Genomic DNA, 18,528 nt, shown 5'->3' with positions numbered 1-18,528 from the left:
GCCTCTTTATAGGCTTCCGAGAGAATACTCCTTACAGACTGCTAAAATCCTTTTCAGATGGAAATTATGCCCTTGAGGTTTTCAGCCTAGTTTTTAGGTTCTTCATAGTGACGTCACCCTGGCTCTGGATTCAGTCTATTTCATTCTACTTCTTCTAGATTCAGCAGCTGCATCCAAAACTGGATTATAATAACCTAATCCCCTGTTTATCCTTGTGGTGGTTTGGGCATTGCACTGGAGTGAGAGCTCTTTTGTATTTTTAGGTCATGCAGTGTCCCTGAGGTGGATATTGCATGTCTACTTTTGAAAACCACTGCAGTTGGTCCTCAGATATTACCTTCATAGCTGCTGCTTGATTTATGAGAAGAAAAAAGCAAGACCGCTATGCATCTCTAAGCAGGTGATACTCAGCTACACGTACCCCAAAACTTGAAAGATGAATGTCTCATAAATTTGTTTTAGTCTTGAAAATATCACAGTTTTGGAAACTGTTACATTTTAAGGAAAAGACGACAGAGGGGATTGTTTTAATGTCACCAGTATTTTTGTATCCTGTGGGCATGCGCTCGAATCCCAAGACAACAAGTAAAACAGCATTTTATAGAACAATATCAGACTTTTATTTTTGATTGAACCCTTTAAAAGAGTTTATCCAAACATAAAACGTATGTGCACTAGGAGGTAGATTTGAATTTAAAGTAAGAACTCAGATAGAACTTGGTGAAAATGTATTATTTCTTTCTGAGTATCACCTTTATATATCAAAAGCTAGACTGAATTTTCAAATTCATAACAACAAATAAATATGATTACTTCTGCTTTGTTCGGTGTTTCACTAAAAACAGATTGCCTCAGTGACCTTGCCACCATTTTTGATCATGCACCCAGCCAATCCAGTGTTTGTTGAGTTGGCAATACAGTCATATTCAACAAAATAAATATTAGAATGCATTCAGAAGGGGCTTGTTTTACCTATTAAAAATATCAGCCTTAAACATACTTTTCATTAAGCCCACATTTCTGTATTAAAAATATGTTTTTATTGGTCTGATGTAATATTTTAATCTTAATTGTTGTTTTCATTAGATGTAAGCAAAAAATAAAGGCTTGAAAAATATCAATCTTTTATTTAGCCAATATAATATTTCACTAAGTGAATATAATTAACTGAAATAAATGGACTTTTCAATAGTCTTCTAATTTATTAGATATGACTGTACACAGATCAAACTTGGAAACAGCATCTGATTGCTTAATGTCAGAAACACAATGCCTACAGCTGGATGTCTGACTGTTACCTCGTCAATAATGCAGAGTCCATGCATGTTCGAGGGAAGAGCCAGGATTGTCTTACCGCTCCAGTACGTTGTGACACATGCGAGCACACCTGACTTTAACTACCCAAGAGGACTGGAGGAGGCTTTAGGTGAAGTAGGTGGTTAAATCTGTGTGCAGCAACATGATGAGAAGGAAAAATTCATCTTTACAACCACATTCATTGTCTTTTTGAGAGCAATACAGTTTTATAAGATGCTGACGTTGTTGAAAGTAGTAACACTGAGGACCAGTAATGCTGGAGGACTTTGTCAGGATGCCTTGGCAATGATGAGGATGCTCATGAGAAACACCATGACGAAGAAGATCCACATAAAAAATCTATCCATCACCTTGGCAACTTTCTTCCATTCTGCTACCTTTGCACAGGTGGCTCTCTGCTCTCGGAAGCAGTTGGCAATGTACTGGATGTTTTTTACCACCTTGAAGAAAAACACAGAGGAGTTAAAACAAACACTCAATAAAGAGTGTTGATATTCTTTAAAAAGAAATCGCCACCTGTTTATGTTGGAGGCAGGGACAGCAGCAGGGGCAAGATGGGAGTTGAATTTTCTCTGAAGAGTAGAGATTTTGCTCCTTAACCCCCCCATTCAGGTGCTGAAGGTTTTGGAAGTGCGGAGGAGCCTGATAGTCCAGTTGGTCCCGTCTGATGTGGTGGTAGTGTTGAGTGGGCTCTTGTTTCATTTCGCCTCGCTCCAATGTGGAAGCACGGTTGTTGTGGTTGTTGTAATAGTGATATCTACCGTTGGCGTTGCCATTCGCATGGCTTTTGTAATGCTTGCTGTGATGATGCACAGCTTTGCCGTTGCTGTACCTGTACAACTCGCCGTCGTGATGGTAGGAGCCATTATGGCAGCTGTCATCATAGTAACAACCCTTATCACCCATAGGTTCCTCCGGGTACAGCGGGGTCCTCTTGCTCTCCGGTGTCGTGCAGTTCTCCCCCACTTCATAGACGAAAAAGATTTTCGACATGTAGTCGATGATTAGCACTTTCGCCCACTGCGGAACCGGTTTGGCTTCTGCACCACAGAAATGGATGTTCATGATGAAGATGGTGAGGGACGTGGAAGCTGTGATCATTGTCATGGTGGCAATGTAGTACTTCCCTTCAGGACAGGATGGAGAAAATGATACGTTTAGGGAGCGTAAAACTCCACAATATCCAGAAGTTAAAGACAATAGTTGAAAATCTACTGTGAATCTCATTTATATCAATATTTCTGTTATAGAGGATTTAAAAAAAAAAAAAAAACTCTCTAAGCAAGCTAGTGTAAAAATGTTCCGTTAGTTTCAACAGTTTCAACTACATTTTAGCATTACTATCGATACTAGACAGAATAACAAAACAGAAAACTCCAAAGAGCACATTAGAGAACTTCAGCAAAGACGTCAAAAGTCTCTATAGCAATCAACAGAATCTAATGGGGTCCTTGGGAGGCCTGCTGGGAAAAAACTATTTCCTGCCATAACAAACACTGTGGAGTTTGGTAAAAAGATAACTTCAGCTGGGACTGTGTGAGATGATGAAAAGCTGTTGGCAACAGTTCATTAAGTACAGCGAAGGATTTCTCCTTCTGTTCCTCTTTAAAAGGCCTTGGGAATCTCATCAGAGTGCAAGCATATACATATACATATCTACAGTCATATTAAAAAAATCTGGATATATTTAAAAAAATTAGCAGTCTTGAGTCTTGTTAGTCAGATTAAAATTACCCTTCGAAAATAACAACCTTTAAGCAGATAATAAAAACATTTGTGTTTTTAAACATGGTGCTTTTATTGATCTCATGTGATACTCTAATTTTAAATGTGTGTGTCAGACTTTTCTTCTTTCTAACTTTTCCTTAGTTTGAGTGGTGCTAAAATAATTTAATTATCCATATCTAAAATTTGCCAGTTAAACCCAATGGAGTTGGGTTTAATTGGCTTTAAATCCAATGACCTGTGAAAAAAAGCAGAATCTTTAAAGAGAAGCACTCAACAAAAATGAATCACAAACAACTGAAAAATTATTAGGCAACTTTTTCCTTTGGTTTTTACTTAATTGCCTTTTTAAGTCATTTTAAATATTCATTTAACTACATATGGTAGTTCTACATTTGTAGCTAACTCCCACATGAATGTCGACCTAAAGACAGGCAAAAATGGATAAAAACTGGTTCAGACCTATGTAGGGCATGCTTTCAGCAGGAGGCATGCTCTCAGCCACCAGCAGCTGAAACACGGTGAGCGCCAGCAGCACCGTGACCCCCAGAGACACCTTCTCTCCCGAGTCGGCTGGCAAGTAGAATCCCAGCGGAGCCAGGAACGAGATGAGGAAGCAGGGCAGGAGCAGGTTGAAGATGTAGAAGGAGGAGCGGCGCTTAAGGAGCAAAGTGTAGGTGATTTCTGTGTACGGGTCTGAGCAGCAGCCATACATCATCACATTCCTGACTGCAGGCATGCCGTGACACTCCCACTCCACATTCTCCACAAAGTCGGACAGGTCGCCGCTGTCCATGCCCAAACTGATGTCCACCTGCATGGAAAATTATTCCATTTTTTTGTGTGCTCCCAGAACGGACAGAGATCATTTAATGGTAATAATATGCTTCAAGGTTACATTTCTATTGTCTGATCTCCAAGAACTTTATTTTTTAATGTCCTCCACCTTTTGAGCGTCCTGCTTCCACATACCTGGTTGCCATTGTAGGTCCAGGAACCAAAGGTGAGATTGCATGACTGCCAGTCAAAGGGGAAGTAGGAGACGTCCACCACACATGAGCTCTTTGTGATGGCCGGAGAGTCCCACACGATCTCTCCGTTATAACGAAGCTTCACATTAGTGCTGGGCGACTCTGAGGACTCCTCATCGGCTCTACATTAACAGAATGAAAACAAAGGACACATTTATGGATGTGCGTTTTTTTATTTTAGTCACTATTTAACGTCTGCTTCGTCTTTTTTGCTTCAAATTACGGACTTGTTGTAGAGAACAATGTCAGGTTTCCAAACCAAATCACTGGGGATGTTAATCATCTCTAAGTCGTCGTAGTCCTCTTTGTCCCACTTCAGGTAGGCATCGTGCCAGACCTGCCGTATCCACAGGTAGGTGGTGAGCACCTGGTTCCTTTCATCCTATACCACAGGCATTTCCATTAAAAAACAGACAATTTAAGACATCTCAATCTAGATAGCAAACACAACTCAGACAATAAACCACAACCTAAACTGATTTACTAAATGCTTTCCAACAAAGAACAGTACAATAAATATAAATGTTACAGCTACAATCTACTATGCTGCAGACACAACAAGTTTTATATTTAGTACATTCCAGTCTCTGCATTATTCAAAAACGTAAATGTATGAAGAAACTTTTGATGCACCCGCATCATCAAAGAAAAATATTTACGTTTCCTTTGAGAGATGTTACCAACTTTAAAGATTTGAGGGGGTTTGAATTATGTGCTGAAGAGAACATAAATCTTTTTTATTATTATTTTGTCTGATTTTTAATTTCTATTTTATAGCAGCCATAACCGTATGTTTTTATGCTTAAAATTTATTTATTATGCTCAGTCTCTTTTATTATTTCATATAAAAAAATTTAATTATATTTTGATGACTCTTAGTGACTCCATCCATCCATTCATCCATCCATCCATCCATCCATCCATCCATCCATCCATCCATCCATGCATCCATTCATCCATCCATCCCAGTTTATCCCTGTATAGCTGATGGTGCCTATCTCCAGCAGTCACTGGGCAAGAGGCTTGGTACACCTTGTATTTTCCAAAATAAAAATTAAAACAAAAAATTAAAAAATTTTTCATCCAAACACACTCTTATGTTTATCAGTAAAATAACAAACAAATGTGAAACGTTATCAATGGAGTTTACTTGCACAAGAAATGAACTATTTTGCCCAGCTGTAGCAATAACCCACAGGAAGAATTGATCCATGACACCCAAGTTAATTATTTGTATCATTAGACATAGCTATTTCTAATAAAGTAAAGTGAAAATTGCATTATTGCAATGTAATGCCACCTTTCCCTCTCTTTTTTGTTATATTTATATGAACATTTGCACATTTATAATCAAACTGAGGTGCAGAGGTAAACTTGCCTGAGGACATGCAGCAGATCTTCCAGTTACTAGAGTCTGCAACAACTCATTTTACTAAGTCACAGTTTTGTCTCAGAAAATGGAGAAAATCCTGAAATGCTATATAATCCAGCTCAAATTCTTACATTTTTGGGCTCATACCTGTGGTTTTCTGTTTGTGGATGACGTCTTCTTGAGTTTTCTCTGTACTCACCATGTCTTTGATCTGTGACAGCGTGATCTGAAGGGAGACATTGAGGGCCTTGTCTGTGTCCTCCACAGGTCTCAGAGCGTTGGAATAGTCCTCCATCAGGTCATTCAGAAGCTTCCGGGCATAATGACCCTGAGCACCATGGGACACTGAGCACACATGAAGAGGTAAAACATAGAAAAAACATATGTTAGAGAGGCCTTTTCATTTCTGAATCTAGAACAACAACAAAGGAGAAAAACAAGGCAATCAATAATAAGATAAACCCTTCAGCAAAACTAACCTTGCACCAAAAGACTTATCCAAACCATCACTGCTGTTCTCCTCATTTTTTTTTTTGCTCCTCTCTCGCAATGTGATCAATTATTTAGCACAGCGGTCACCAAGACCTGCCGGGTCCAGACCCAGAGCGTCACTCAGTTTGGATCTCGGTTCTGCACCGGTGAGACAGAACCCTACGAGACCGCAGAACGTTCCTGAAGTCTGACATCCTGTCAGAGGCTCTGAATGCTTGGCTGGTTGTTAGTTGCAGATCGCATCTGTCTCTCTCTATGTGTAATTGCTGCTGCGGAACAGGACCTGGGACATCACACACACTCACACACACATACTTTGATATCACATTGCACAATGTCTCCAGGTGAAATGTGATGCCCAACATCTTCTTCCACTTGTGTACATGACCACAAGCTGTACGACACACACACACATACACACAGAGCCGGACTGCGTTACACAGTTAGCGACATTATGTCCTGTTATTCATAATGAACACACACACACACCCATTCACGCAGATATCTCTGAGGATATTTTCTCAATTAATGATCAGTTGTTCCAGTGTAATAAGATTGTTTGCAATTTGTTGAGCAATTACAAGAAGATTTTTAATTTCCTTCTGTCAGCAGATTATGTAAAAAGGAAAAGCTTACTGATCCTATTAGACATTTTGCAAAAACAGAATCATTCAAAATAATACTTTTGCTTGTATGCTTTGTCTTCAGATTAAGATTTTATTCATTTGTTTGTTTTTGAAAAAAATTAAAGGGTTTAAGTAATATTTGATAGATTAATTTTACTATATGATAAAATTTTAATTCTTTTCCAGAATAAAATGGAAATGCTTACAAATTATCTACAATTTCTAAATGTGGCCTTTTAGAATTTAGCCAAATTTGAGCAGCAAGAAAAATGTGTAAGCTGAACAAAGAGTAAAACCGAGAGGAAACGGATGAGGCTTTGTACATTCTTAGAAGGGCCAAGTAGTGGTCCTCCTACAATCCATTCTGCCAGCTTAGTTTTAAGCTAATTTTGCATGTATAGACCTGTTTGTACTGCTGCTGTTTTAAGTTATATTTAGATAACTTAAAAAGTTATCTTCAGACAATAGACAGTAAAATGAGTGTGGTTTGAGGGAAACTTTGAGCTCCTAACGTGTTTCGTTGTTTCTTTAACTGAATGAAATTCTGCTGATCTGAAGATTTTGTTTGAAATTTCAGAAACTAAAGTAAAAACAACATTTTCTATATGAAGTTTGTCTTTTTTTGTTTTGCTTTTTCTTTCAAATTTAAAAGTAAAAAAAAACAGTTAACTATTTGTTCAAGTTTTGTTTTTCTCCAATTTGATATACAAGTGGTAGAAAATATGTACATTTTCTACCAGCTCCAGGACACAACTGTCCCAGAGCTGACTTTACATGTCCTCTGTAATTAATATGTTACCACTGTAGCATCAGCACTTCTTTTTTTTTACCTGAAATCAGTTTATTTACAAGAATAAAAGCAGATAAATCTGCAACATTACAAAATACGGGCAAATGTTACTGACAATGTGCTCCGATTCCGCAGAGAAACTGCACATTGCGATGTTACTGTGTCACTCAGTTTCTGTGGTACTGAGCTCTCACAGGACAGGTGTTTCCTGTGTGCATCTAAGACGGGGTGTGCATGTGTGTGTGTGTTTGTAAGAGAAAATAAGCCATAGTGTAAGTCAGTGGCAAAAATTAATTTCTGCAAACCATAACCTGTATTTTCTTGTTTGTTTGTTTTATGATCAGAGAAGGCTTTTGGAGATTTTTTGCATGTTTTTGTGTCTGAAACAAGATGATCTATCAAGAAAAAAGTGCTAAGTGATGGTTGGAATATGAGCTTGTGTGCTGATTGATGAGAAGCAAAAACTCGAAGAAGTGCTTCGAGTTTTTGCACAACAGAAAAGGAACCAGAACTTGTCTGGGTGCTGGTAGCCTTGTGAGTGTGCACACACAAGCGCTGTGAAAAGAAGAATATATTAGGTAAACATCACTTTTAGCGAGTTGGATTTGCTAATGCAAAGAAAGATTCATTAAAGCTTTGTTGCCAATTTGTTCAGTTAATCGAAAATCTTGTTATTTAATGTGTGGTAATAAATCCAGCCCTATTATGAAGCAGACTACAAGTTGCTTCAACAGAGTGAAAAACTTCACTCTATTCAAGCTCCATGTAAACAAAAATTTTGTCTTGGCAAAAAAAAATGGGAGCAAATTGAATTTTAAATCTCACTAATGCTATTAGCATTTACTAATAATATGATGCATTAAAGTTTAAATGAAAGTGGCTGTGAAGCTTTTATAAACTCTCATTAACGCCGTGTCTCTGAATGTTGTGCCTTTTGAATAATGAAGGTCTCACATTTTCATCTCCGATGTTTTTAGACGAGAGCAGACAAAGTAATTCAACAGCAACATGTATATGACCAGTTTTTTTATTTTGTGTTTCCGGTAATAAATGCTAACAAAGCAGCAAAGTGAGGACTAAATATTAAGATTCAATTAGGCCTTACCGGCTGATAATATCAATGGTTATATACAGTATATTAAGGATATTAAGGCTATACCTTGTCATCTAAACAACTTTGTTTAATCTGCTAAGATTGTTTCTTTTTCAGTGTGTAACAGCAGGCCATGCATCTGAGAGATGATATCCAACCTCTTCCTTAAAGTGAGGCTCTATAGTCACTGGTCATCTTACTGGTCAGAGTTTGACAGGATTGTTTTATATCGCATATATCTACGAGAAACCAAAGGTTTTTCCTGCTACGGAAACAGTTACAAACATGTGACGTAAATGTCTTCATCTGAGGATGTGCAAAGCACTTCTCCACAGATGACTGTGTGCTCAGCAATTTCTTGTGATAACCAGAGTTGTTTTCTTCTGTTTTATTTCAGGCTATCCTCTCCCTAAATGGAGGCTGCATGATTCTGTGAGGGTTGAAGTCGCCTACACAGTAAAAACTGCTGAGTTATTTCTCGATCCCCAATAGGGAGTGTTTTAATAAAACATTAGATCACAAAATGTGAAAGAGGCTAGAAGGGGCTTTTCATAGAAACCCTGACTATGTTGGACCTCTTCCACAGGAGGAAATAAGAAATGGATGGTAAAATTATGCTGTATACTAATGTTAATATCAGTGGGTTAGGTTTAGTTTGCACCAGAGAACAAGTGTGGTCACTCAAGCTAGCATTAGCTTTTTACCTAAGTAGCTAACACAAGCTAGTGCTAGTCATTTTTAACATTTATCTTTTGATCAAAGCCATAAAGACATAAAATATTTTATACAATGCATTATTTTTAGTCTGAACTTTGTTATCCATTTTCAAGTGTTTGGCACCAAGTCTTATTTAACATAATCAAGATGGTTAAGTTTTCATTACTCAATCTGAGTGAAGTTTTTAGCAGAATAGAATAGAAAAATCCTTTATTTTTCCACAGTGGGGAAATTGATGTGTCAGGCTACCTGTTGTTTAGGCCACTTCCACAACTAGCCAAGACATCAGTTTGTTGAATAGTCAGTTTGCATTCACTCAGTAAACAAACTGCACCAAGGTTTTCTTGCAAACAAGCTGACACCAATGTTTTCCTCTGGACAGGACTTCACTTGTTTGGCTTGACCCATAGTTCAGCTGAGCTTTCACACCTGCCCCAACAAAGTGGACTATCTGATTAAAATCATGTTTTTAAAGCAGTCCAAACAGATTTGGTGTGAAAACAACATCAGGGTAATCAGGTTTATTGGACACTGTAAGAACAGCATGTAAGTCAGCTGCTCAAAAGTCCAATAAAATTCTCAGGTAAGTCCAAAACCTGGTAGCTGTGGACCTGGATCAGTCATTGGACAATTGAGACACTTGTGAGTTCAGTTCCAGCTTCCTCATTACACAAGTCAAAGTTTGTAAAAAAAAAAAAAAAAAAAAAGAAACTAAAGTTGCCTAAAACATTGTGCATTTGGTGCATGTGAACTGTATTCTCAAATAATTTAATGTGATTTTTGCAGAAATACTTTGAGGATCAGTAAAATAATACACTACTTTAAATTGGCTATAGCTGAGAGTGAATAGCTCTTCCTGTGTCTCTCTGTGACCTTGTGATGGCTGTTTGTACCCTTCCTCTGCTCAACAGACTGTTGAAGACTGATAAATTATTGATTTTCACCCAAATAGACCTGGTTTAGTGAACAAGGCTTTTTTGATCATTTTTATGCAAGTCATTTGACATTTAGACAGTTATGGACCCATAAACTGTTATAAATCAATCCAAAGTTGATCTATTTTGAATTCAGGACTTGGATAGAAAAACAACATAAAATGGTGTGTGACTGTGTCCACAAAAGGCGAACTAAATCACTAAATGGGCACAATGCACAACATGCAGTCATATTCAATAAATTAAAATATGCATTCCAATGAGGCTAATTTGTTTGATTAAAAGTACATTCTGAAAATTGACAAACTTTAAGTAGGTATTAAGCATACTTTTCATTAAGGCTATATTTTAAAAATGTTTTCATATTGAGTATATTAAGTAAATATTCTTGCCCTGCGACAGACTGGCGACCTGTCCAGGGTTTACCCTGCCTCTCGCCCAAAACGTTCGCTGGAGATGGGCACCAGCAACACTCCTGACCCCACTAGGGACAAGGGTTTTAGAAAATGGATGGATGGGTGGAAGTAAATACTCTAATTTTAAATGCCAGGTTTTCATTAATTGTAAGTGAAAAATCATCATAATTAAGAGTAACAAAGTATTTAAAAAGTTATTTGTGTGTAATTAATCTATATAATGTGTTTCATTTGGTGACAAGGTTCCTGAAATTAATTGACTTTTCAATAATATTTTCATTTATTTAATCAGTCTGTAGTGTTGCAGATACATTTCAGAAAATCTTGGTTAGGTGTTCAATAAAATGCTAGATTTATGATTTTTTTTTATGAAGTTCATATGTTCTGTTTTAAAATGTTGATGTACTCAAATAATAAAGTTCAAGAAAAATTAGAAAGCTTAGAAACTGTAACTTATGTTATTTAGCATGCCCAGTCAACACTGGACCACATCTAGATATGAAACAAAAAAATGTGTTAAAAAAAAAAAAGCTCTGACTTTTTACTTACAATTTGTTAAGAGTTTGTTTAAATGTTAAAACACTGACAACATATTGGCTGTGGGTAAAGTACCAATCAAGACAACCCACAGGGCTAACTAATTGAGCCTCGTCACCATGGTAACGTGACGTCTCAAAGAGGTCTGGTGAGCTTTCTCTAAATTGATGGCTCAGTGAGGTCCTGTAGTCCTGCAGCAGCAAATGAAAGGCAAGTATTATCAAAGTTATTTGCTGCATCTGTGTTGTGGCTGCTGTTCTGTCAAAATATCAGATCTGATGAAGTAAAGATCAACTCACCAGCCCCTCACATAGATCCCCCGAGGCTCTTCAGATGTCAGCACAGGAACTACTGCTAACCGTAAAGTGGCTCGACACCCACAGTGCAGTACAATGCCTGTGGGCGTGTGTACATGTGTGTATGTGTGTGAGAAAAAGACACTCAGACAGAGAGATAAAGGGATGAGGCATTGTGGTAGCTGTGGCACAGAGAATAATGAGACATAAAAGATGTGACCACAGCAGTGAGCCAAACACACTGAACTTTAAAGTCGAGAGCTTCTCTTTTCTTATTCAGAATGAGTTGAAGCAGAAATAATTGTGGAACCATCATTAATAATATTGTGGATTGTAAATAAAACATTAAAGCTAAGCATTGAGATCTGTTAGTTTTAAACGCCTCTGTTCAGATGGTCCAGGTTTTGTGAATGTTGTGTGACTGTACTGAAGCACTTGTAAGCGGCCCTGCAGAAAAGACTTAAAGAAAGTTGTGAGAAATAAAAATTAAGCTGAAGGTTGCTATACATTTTTATTTTGTGTGTGTCGGTGTGTGTGTGCGTGTGCAATGTAATGTAATGTTTGTACATGAGAGTTCATGTGTAGACTGGGATGTGGTTAGGTGTTTTTAAGCATATCCTTGAAAAGTCTTGATGGTGCCTCTCATCCTCAGCGGCTCCGAACACCACATGAAGACGCAGAGGCACGCAGAGAAAGAGCGGGAGAAAACATGAGGGGGAAGGAATGGTTTCTCTGAGCCTTTTTCCTGGTTGACTCCGTTTTTTATGAGTGTGTTTTGTTCTGAAAACGACACTTTTAGTAGTAATTAAGTTTCTCAAATTTTACATAAGACCAGAGCAACATTTGCATGCATTTTTACACATTACATTCATGAACATACATTATACCTTATTGGCGAAATCCCAGTACTTGCTTTGAGCTGCATAGCTAAACCTAAAAAGATAAATCTTATCTCTAATCTAAACCTCCCTGCTTTACTTCTCCTGACTCTATGTGTGTTTAAGCAAATGAAAATGTCTTAAACAATAGTGCTGAGATGCAGTTTAATCATGTTTATGATTGCATGAATATTTTAAGATATGGAGAAAAAGAGCCATAGTTTCATTTCTTTACAGCTGAGCTGCTAACTATCTAGACATATCAGAAAATATAATGTTAGCAGCCTGTTTCATTTCCTCTTTTTTGTAATGTTTCACTGAACTATTATCACTTTTATTGGGAGAGGATTTTTTTTAAGCAAGTAAATACAGGATAGGATTTTCTATTTAACAGCCTGACAGGCCAGAGACATAGAAATGCCAAATTTGTAGCCCTAATTCAGAACAACAAACGTTTTATTTAAAGATGATAAAACAGCTTAAAATCCCACAATGCATGTTATATTCTTTTGTTAAAGACTTGCACCACAAATAAATTCATATCATAAAAAATGTTGGTGCAAGAAAATACTGAACCAAGTGTTTACAATAAGGATTTAAATTTAACATCTTACAGTGTTTGGTTCCTACATGTTGAAATTCAATCCAAGAACATCCAACAAAACCAAGCAAGACACAGAGACTTCACAGAAAACCCACAAATTATTTTCTTTTCATTCTTGTACATTGGAATTATTGCAATGTAGAGTAGGAACATCAATTCAGGAATTTACTCAAACCTTAGTGACAAGTTTTAGCTTGTCACTTGTTTCATGAAGACATGAAGAAATTTGAACATTAGAAAGAAAATTAAATATATCACAAATCTTATGCTTGTGGTTTTTCATGTCATTTTCATAAATAACTGAATAGATAAATGTTTCTAAAAAGAAACACTTTTTTCCCTTTATTCTTTAGCTGGTTCAGAACTTATGTAAAATTATTTTTAAAAAACATAATACTTTTTTATTTACAGCTCAAAAATATTAGCACCTCTGGCATGTTTAGATTTAAAATGATTTTCTTTTAACCGAGAAGTTTGTCAATGATCGTAAATGAGACGGACATTTCACAAAAGATAACAAAACCATGGAAAAGGAGTATCAATAAAAAAAATTGTTCACCTGTTTCAATGTTTTATTTAAAAATGGTGTGCTGTAAATTATATATATTACTTTTAAGTCTCCTCTGGTATTTTGATGAATTATCTCTAGTTTTAAGCTCCTGATCTCTGAGGCCGGTGGGCCTCTTTGCCATCACCCTAATCTTTAGCTCCCCTTCAGATTCTGAGGACAAGTCAGAACTCTGACTAGGCCACTCCAAAACGATATAATTGCTTCGATTAAGACGTAACATGTTCGAAAAAACAAAACATTACTTTAAACCCTAGTCTGCCAAAAATATGAATTTTTTTGGGCTTTAAGATGTATTTATGAAAACATTTTATTTTTAGGCCACCTGACAAAACATTTCTCTAGAAACAAAATTATAAAATGTACTCGACAAAAGGCTCATTTTGCTTTCTTAGCTAAAATCTATTTCCAACATAATTTAAATGATTTCTGACACACGCAATCACATAGTAATGGTAAGGGACCTAGAATTTCATTAAACCTGATTTAGAAATATCTGGAATGACATTGTTCTGGCTTCATGAAACCATATCCAAAAAATGCTGCTTTAATGTATTTGTGGTAGTAGAGAAGCATATTTCTTTAAAATTTCAATTTAAAAAAAGTTCACCTACTAAAGTAAATCCTAGACTGAGACAAAAACAACCTTTTCTCTTTAAATACAAAAAACAATATTCTGTTTGATATACTACAAGAACAAACATTTGTGACTTGATCCCTGAAGAAAAGTGTCCACCCCACATGCTGGTTTCTCGGTCAGTGACGTAAAAAAAATTTCAGTGTTCTCAGTTTAAATATGTTTGATTTTTGGGGGGGTTATTAGTGAAGTACAGCCTAGTATGTCAGGAAGTCATGTTTGGGTCCTTACATCTCGTCATGGCTGACTGAGTTTGAACAGCATATCTGGAGAAAAAAAACACGGCAACAAGATCAAAGTCAACGGTCAAAACACTTTGCACTGGTTCATGCTGAACAAGCGTCTCCTTTCCCGTTTCTTGTGCTTGTTAAAAATTGTCCTCACAGCGTACTCAAACACCTGCTGTACGCCGCGGTTACTCAAGGAAGAGCACTCCAGGTAGCCCTTAGCGTGCACCTCTTGGGCCACACGTTTCCCCTCCGCCGGTGAGATGCAGCTGCCCCGATGAACTCCCACCTCCCTCAGGTCCGTCTGAGTGGCCACCACCAGCACTGGCACCCTGGGCAGGTTCTCTCGGACCTCGGCAATCCACTTGCGCTGGATGCTGGCCAGGGAGTTGGGGTTGGCCACTGAGTAGCACATAAGGACGACATCGGCCTGCTGGTACGATCTCGGCCGGATCTGCTTGAAGTTGTCATTGCCCGCCGTGTCCCACAGTCCGAGGCTGATCTGGACCCCGTCCATGTACACCTCAACACCAGTGTTTTCAAACACGGTGGGCTTGTACGAATCTGGGAACGTCTCGGAGGTGAAGCGGACCAGTAGAGCCGTCTTGCCAACCGCGCAGTCCCCGACCAGAACACACTTCACGGACAGTTCAGTCAGGCCGTTCATGGTTATCGTTGATTAACAAACCTCTCAGGTTGTCTTGGGTTCCTCAAAGAAAAAGTCAAGGTTTTTCTGTCAGGTTAGCAGGATGTAAGGTCCTCAAGTGTGGGCTGTGCTTTCGTACACTGCTGGCAGTTTTCATCACAGGCTATGCTCAGACATTCACTGATGAAACAAGTAGAGTTGCTCTCAGTGAACTGAACTGATCGATGTTGTCTCAAAGGTCTCGCATGCAGCCCGCACCTCTCCAGCGGATGACTTACGCAACCTCTTGGTTCTTTAGGCCATCTTGGCTCATCTCACTTCCTTCCTCTTGCTCTCAGTAGCAGCATGGTCAGCTCAGGGTATTTCTCTTCAGTCCTCTCATTGACCATCAATCTGCCGGTCCCAATGTTTATCAATGAATTTGGATGGTCTTCTGGGAACAGGAGAGACATGTTAGAAACATGAAGAATTACAAGACATTTACAATAGCTAGAAAGTTGAATGTTTCAGTGACCACTTGACGGTTTTTTGAGTTTCTCGTTACGTAAAAACATTTGCGAACACCCAATCTACCATGAATGTGTGAGCAGCACCTCTTCCAAATTAGATAATCTGTGACAACATAAGGTATTTTTATACGGAAGTAAAGACATGTTTGCTTGGGTGTGACCCAGAATCCACAGTTTGAATCCGAAAACATACACAGGTGCTTATCTTCTGAACCTCATCATCAAGCTCACATGTGTTTCACTGTCTGCACCTATTTTGTTTTATCTCTTTTACACAAAAACCTCCCATTATTCATTCTGCTGTCTACACCACATATCAGGCTGTTGCAATCTGACGTAGGGACAGAAATCATTGGCCTATCATTGATCATTTATGATATTTCAGAAATGTACATTTCTTCTGATTGCTTACGGTTTCTGAGCTGATTTTACCATATTGGTGCACTTTTGTGAAGCAGAAAAAAACAACAACCTCAAAACCACCATCCATGTCATCGAGATGGAAAGATTTGCCATCACGCAGATGGGACAAATTAATCAGTGGATTTTCCACATTTCAGCTCAATGATCTCACATTTGAGAACCTTTGTTTGATAAGATTAGGATTAGTACAAACAATTGACCTTTTTAGCATAAAATCCTTTTCTTTGTTCAGTTAAATCAACAAACTGAAACAGGTTTCATTGTCAGATTAAAAAAAAACACATCAAACCTGTTGCCATAAAGGTATCAAGAACATATTGTTCCACTGAGATCAAATTTAAAAGACGGTAATCAAAAAAAGGCAACAAAAGAAAAGTGGATGTTTGGGCCTACCTTGTCAGCCACCCCAATCTTTAACGGGCGGATGTCGGCTGCTGCCTGTGAGACGTCACCGTGTCGAAAAGACCGACTTTAAACTCCAACAAAAGTATGTGTTATAACTGAGCTACAACAAGTTGAACCTCACAGCAACACAGGAAAGAAAAGTGGCAGATAATTAGGCCACTAATCACAGATGTAAAATACAGAAGCAGCCGCTGAAAGACAATCGGTCATACGTAGAGGAGGAAAGTCAGAAAGTGCGAGAAAAGGCAAAGTAAAACACATCCGCTTGTTGGAGTGTGGAGGTGTGACAGATCTGCTGCTCGCCTCCCCCACAGCAGCTGTGTTTCATACAATATGGCTGCTTTTTTAATCTCTCTTCACAGTTTGGATCTTTTTGGGTGTGCTTCTGACAGCTGGTGCACACTAAGATGTTTAGACACAGAAACAGCAGTGCAAGTGAAGCAAACATCCCACCACTGACTAGCTGAGCTAATATTTTTATAAATATCTCATATGAAATTATCTTTTTGTCTGCATGTTGCCAAAAACCCTCAAAGACATAAGTAAAACTGATTTCTTATTTAATTTTAGGAGTTTACTTTTTGGTCAACATCCTGCATTTTTAGAGCGGATAGATTGTCACTGACTGTTTCTCTGAACAGAGATCACTGTAGAAATACAGTAAAGTCTGAGATTTATTGCTGCATTATTATATTTGCAAGAGCTTAAAAAAGGCCATCTTTAGAGATTTCTTGGCATGAGTTAAGTTTGAAAAGAACTACACACGGATAAGACAGAAATTATTCATACACCTGGCAGATCAAATTTTTGTTTAAAATAATCTTTTAATACCAACATGTTTCTTCTGACTTATTATCAAAGATAAATAATAGAAATATCAATAAAAACATGCAAAAATATCTCATGCAAATAATAAGGTTTAAATTGCTGTAATGCCAATAATGATTTTTTCATTGATTATTGAGAAAAGTTTAAGTAACTTTTGACATGTTTATTTCACTAAAATGTAAATAAAACAGATATATACTGTAGTTTCAAACTTGATTTAAATTTTATTTTATCATATTCTGAGAGACATCCATTTACTTTGCTTTCAGATATAAGCTTCTTGGTTGAAAGTATTGAAATCTAAAAGACAAGGGTATGAATAATGTTGGGCTTAACCGTATCATCAGATCAAACCAGGACTGAGTTACTCTCCAGCAAATTTGAATGTTTATTTTAGAAATTTCTCTACAAATAAGGGCTTTCCAAGTCTTCTAAAAAACCAGGTCATTCATTCATATTCATCCATTAGTTGAGATCAATGGTTCTTAATCTGTGGTACAAGTGCTGCTGTTGGTGCATGAGTAGCCTTTAGTTGTACTCAAAAGAAATTTTGGTAGTATTTACAAGATAAATAAGGACAAATGTGCTGTATTGTAAAGCTACTAATCACTTCCAGAATGAAGTGAAGCAGATTACAGTGAACCCAAAACAACCAACTGTGCTACATTTATCTCCATGACTGGCACCTTAAACTGGAACTGACCTCTAACCCAGACCAGAAAGATTTGTTAATTGATGTTCTCAGTGACCAGACGAACTACTATTAGCAATACAATGTGTTTGTGTCTGACATGCTTCACTTTCAGACCCAGCAGCAACATGTTTCCTAAAGATGGTTGCATAATTTTGTGTCTAAAAAACACTGAACACAAATCATCACAACTTCAAGGAAATCTCCTGTTTTTACTGCAGCCGTCACTAAGCTGGCAACCATATTGAATTTTGACTCTGTGTTGGTTTGAAACCTTTCACTTTCCCAACAAGAAAGCACGAATTGTCCTGTTGATGTTTAATAAAATAAAATTTTCTGAGACTAACTAGTTAGTTGAACTGCATCTTTCAGTGCAGTCAGACTGATTTTGTTTCTCTTTTTTTGATACAACAAAACAAACTGAAAAAGTCAAGTCAAGCTGCAGATCTGTTTGCAAATACAATATTTGTCATAATGGTGAAATACTTGAAAAACATGATAGGTACTAAAGCGATACATGTATTAAAAAGTTTAAGAGTATATGATTAGACATTAGATTACATTTTGACAGCTCAATAGTTGTAGTATTTAATGTTCCCACCAAGTCACACAATGGAAAAGGTTTTTTGCAGAATGAGCTTTGTTGGGGGCTGAGTGTGTCTTTGGTTGTTTGTGGGGCGGTAAAAGGATCAGCTCAAACTCATAGCAATAATCACTGGAGCAGTAACTCAAACACAAACATGTATTTGTACCTTTGTCCTCATC

The 18,528-nt window shown here is 37.5% G+C and overlaps 2 protein-coding genes across 4 annotated transcripts; both read right to left on the bottom strand.

Annotated features, from left to right (window-relative positions):
• Window positions 1–1,112: 1,112 nt before the first annotated feature.
• chrna9a (cholinergic receptor, nicotinic, alpha 9a) lies at window positions 1,113–11,417 on the bottom strand. 2 transcript variants are annotated; one of them, XM_032561937.1, is made up of 7 exons: window positions 11,351–11,417; window positions 5,645–5,790; window positions 4,301–4,455; window positions 4,015–4,195; window positions 3,505–3,856; window positions 1,834–2,444; window positions 1,113–1,757 (listed from the first exon to the last, which is right to left on the bottom strand). In XM_032561937.1, exons 2-7 carry the CDS (start codon window positions 5,738–5,740, stop codon window positions 1,587–1,589), a joined length of 1,566 nt encoding a protein of 521 aa, XP_032417828.1. In that variant the 5' UTR covers window positions 5,741–5,790; window positions 11,351–11,417; the 3' UTR covers window positions 1,113–1,586. The 2 variants fall into 2 exon arrangements, with proteins under 2 accessions (XP_032417828.1, XP_032417827.1); XM_032561936.1 differs by lacking the exon at window positions 11,351–11,417 and adding an exon at window positions 5,925–10,538.
• Window positions 11,418–11,876: 459 nt separating this feature from the next.
• Window positions 11,877–16,531, bottom strand: rhoh (ras homolog family member H). Of its 2 annotated transcripts, none has more exons than XM_032564283.1 (2): window positions 16,233–16,531; window positions 11,877–15,340 (listed from the first exon to the last, which is right to left on the bottom strand). In XM_032564283.1, the coding sequence occupies exon 2, from the start codon at window positions 14,926–14,928 to the stop codon at window positions 14,341–14,343; it is 588 nt and encodes a 195-aa protein (XP_032420174.1). In that variant the 5' UTR covers window positions 14,929–15,340; window positions 16,233–16,531; the 3' UTR covers window positions 11,877–14,340. The 2 variants fall into 2 exon arrangements, with proteins under 2 accessions (XP_032420174.1, XP_032420175.1); XM_032564284.1 differs by having other exon boundaries at window positions 11,877–15,337.
• Window positions 16,532–18,528: the final 1,997 nt, after the last annotated feature.

Source organism: Xiphophorus hellerii, chromosome 5 (assembly GCF_003331165.1).
Source record: "Xiphophorus hellerii strain 12219 chromosome 5, Xiphophorus_hellerii-4.1, whole genome shotgun sequence".
Classification (NCBI taxonomy): domain Eukaryota; kingdom Metazoa; phylum Chordata; class Actinopteri; order Cyprinodontiformes; family Poeciliidae; genus Xiphophorus; species Xiphophorus hellerii.
This window is presented reverse-complemented; position numbering and strand designations above follow the sequence as displayed.

Excerpts from the sequence above, each read along its gene's own strand:
- chrna9a (XM_032561936.1), bottom strand. The coding sequence starts at position 5,970 with ATGAGGAGAACAGCAGTGATGGTTTGGATAAGTCTTTTGGTGCAAG. Across the intron at positions 5,791-5,924 it reads GATAAGTCTTTTGGTGCAAG|TGTCCCATGGTGCTCAGGGT; the intron begins GTTAGTTTTGCT and ends ATGTGTGCTCAG. Across the intron at positions 3,857-4,014 it reads GGACCTACAATGGCAACCAG|GTGGACATCAGTTTGGGCAT; the intron begins GTATGTGGAAGC and ends TTTTCCATGCAG.
- rhoh (XM_032564283.1), bottom strand. The coding sequence starts at position 14,928 with ATGAACGGCCTGACTGAACTGTCCGTGAAGTGTGTTCTGGTCGGGGAC.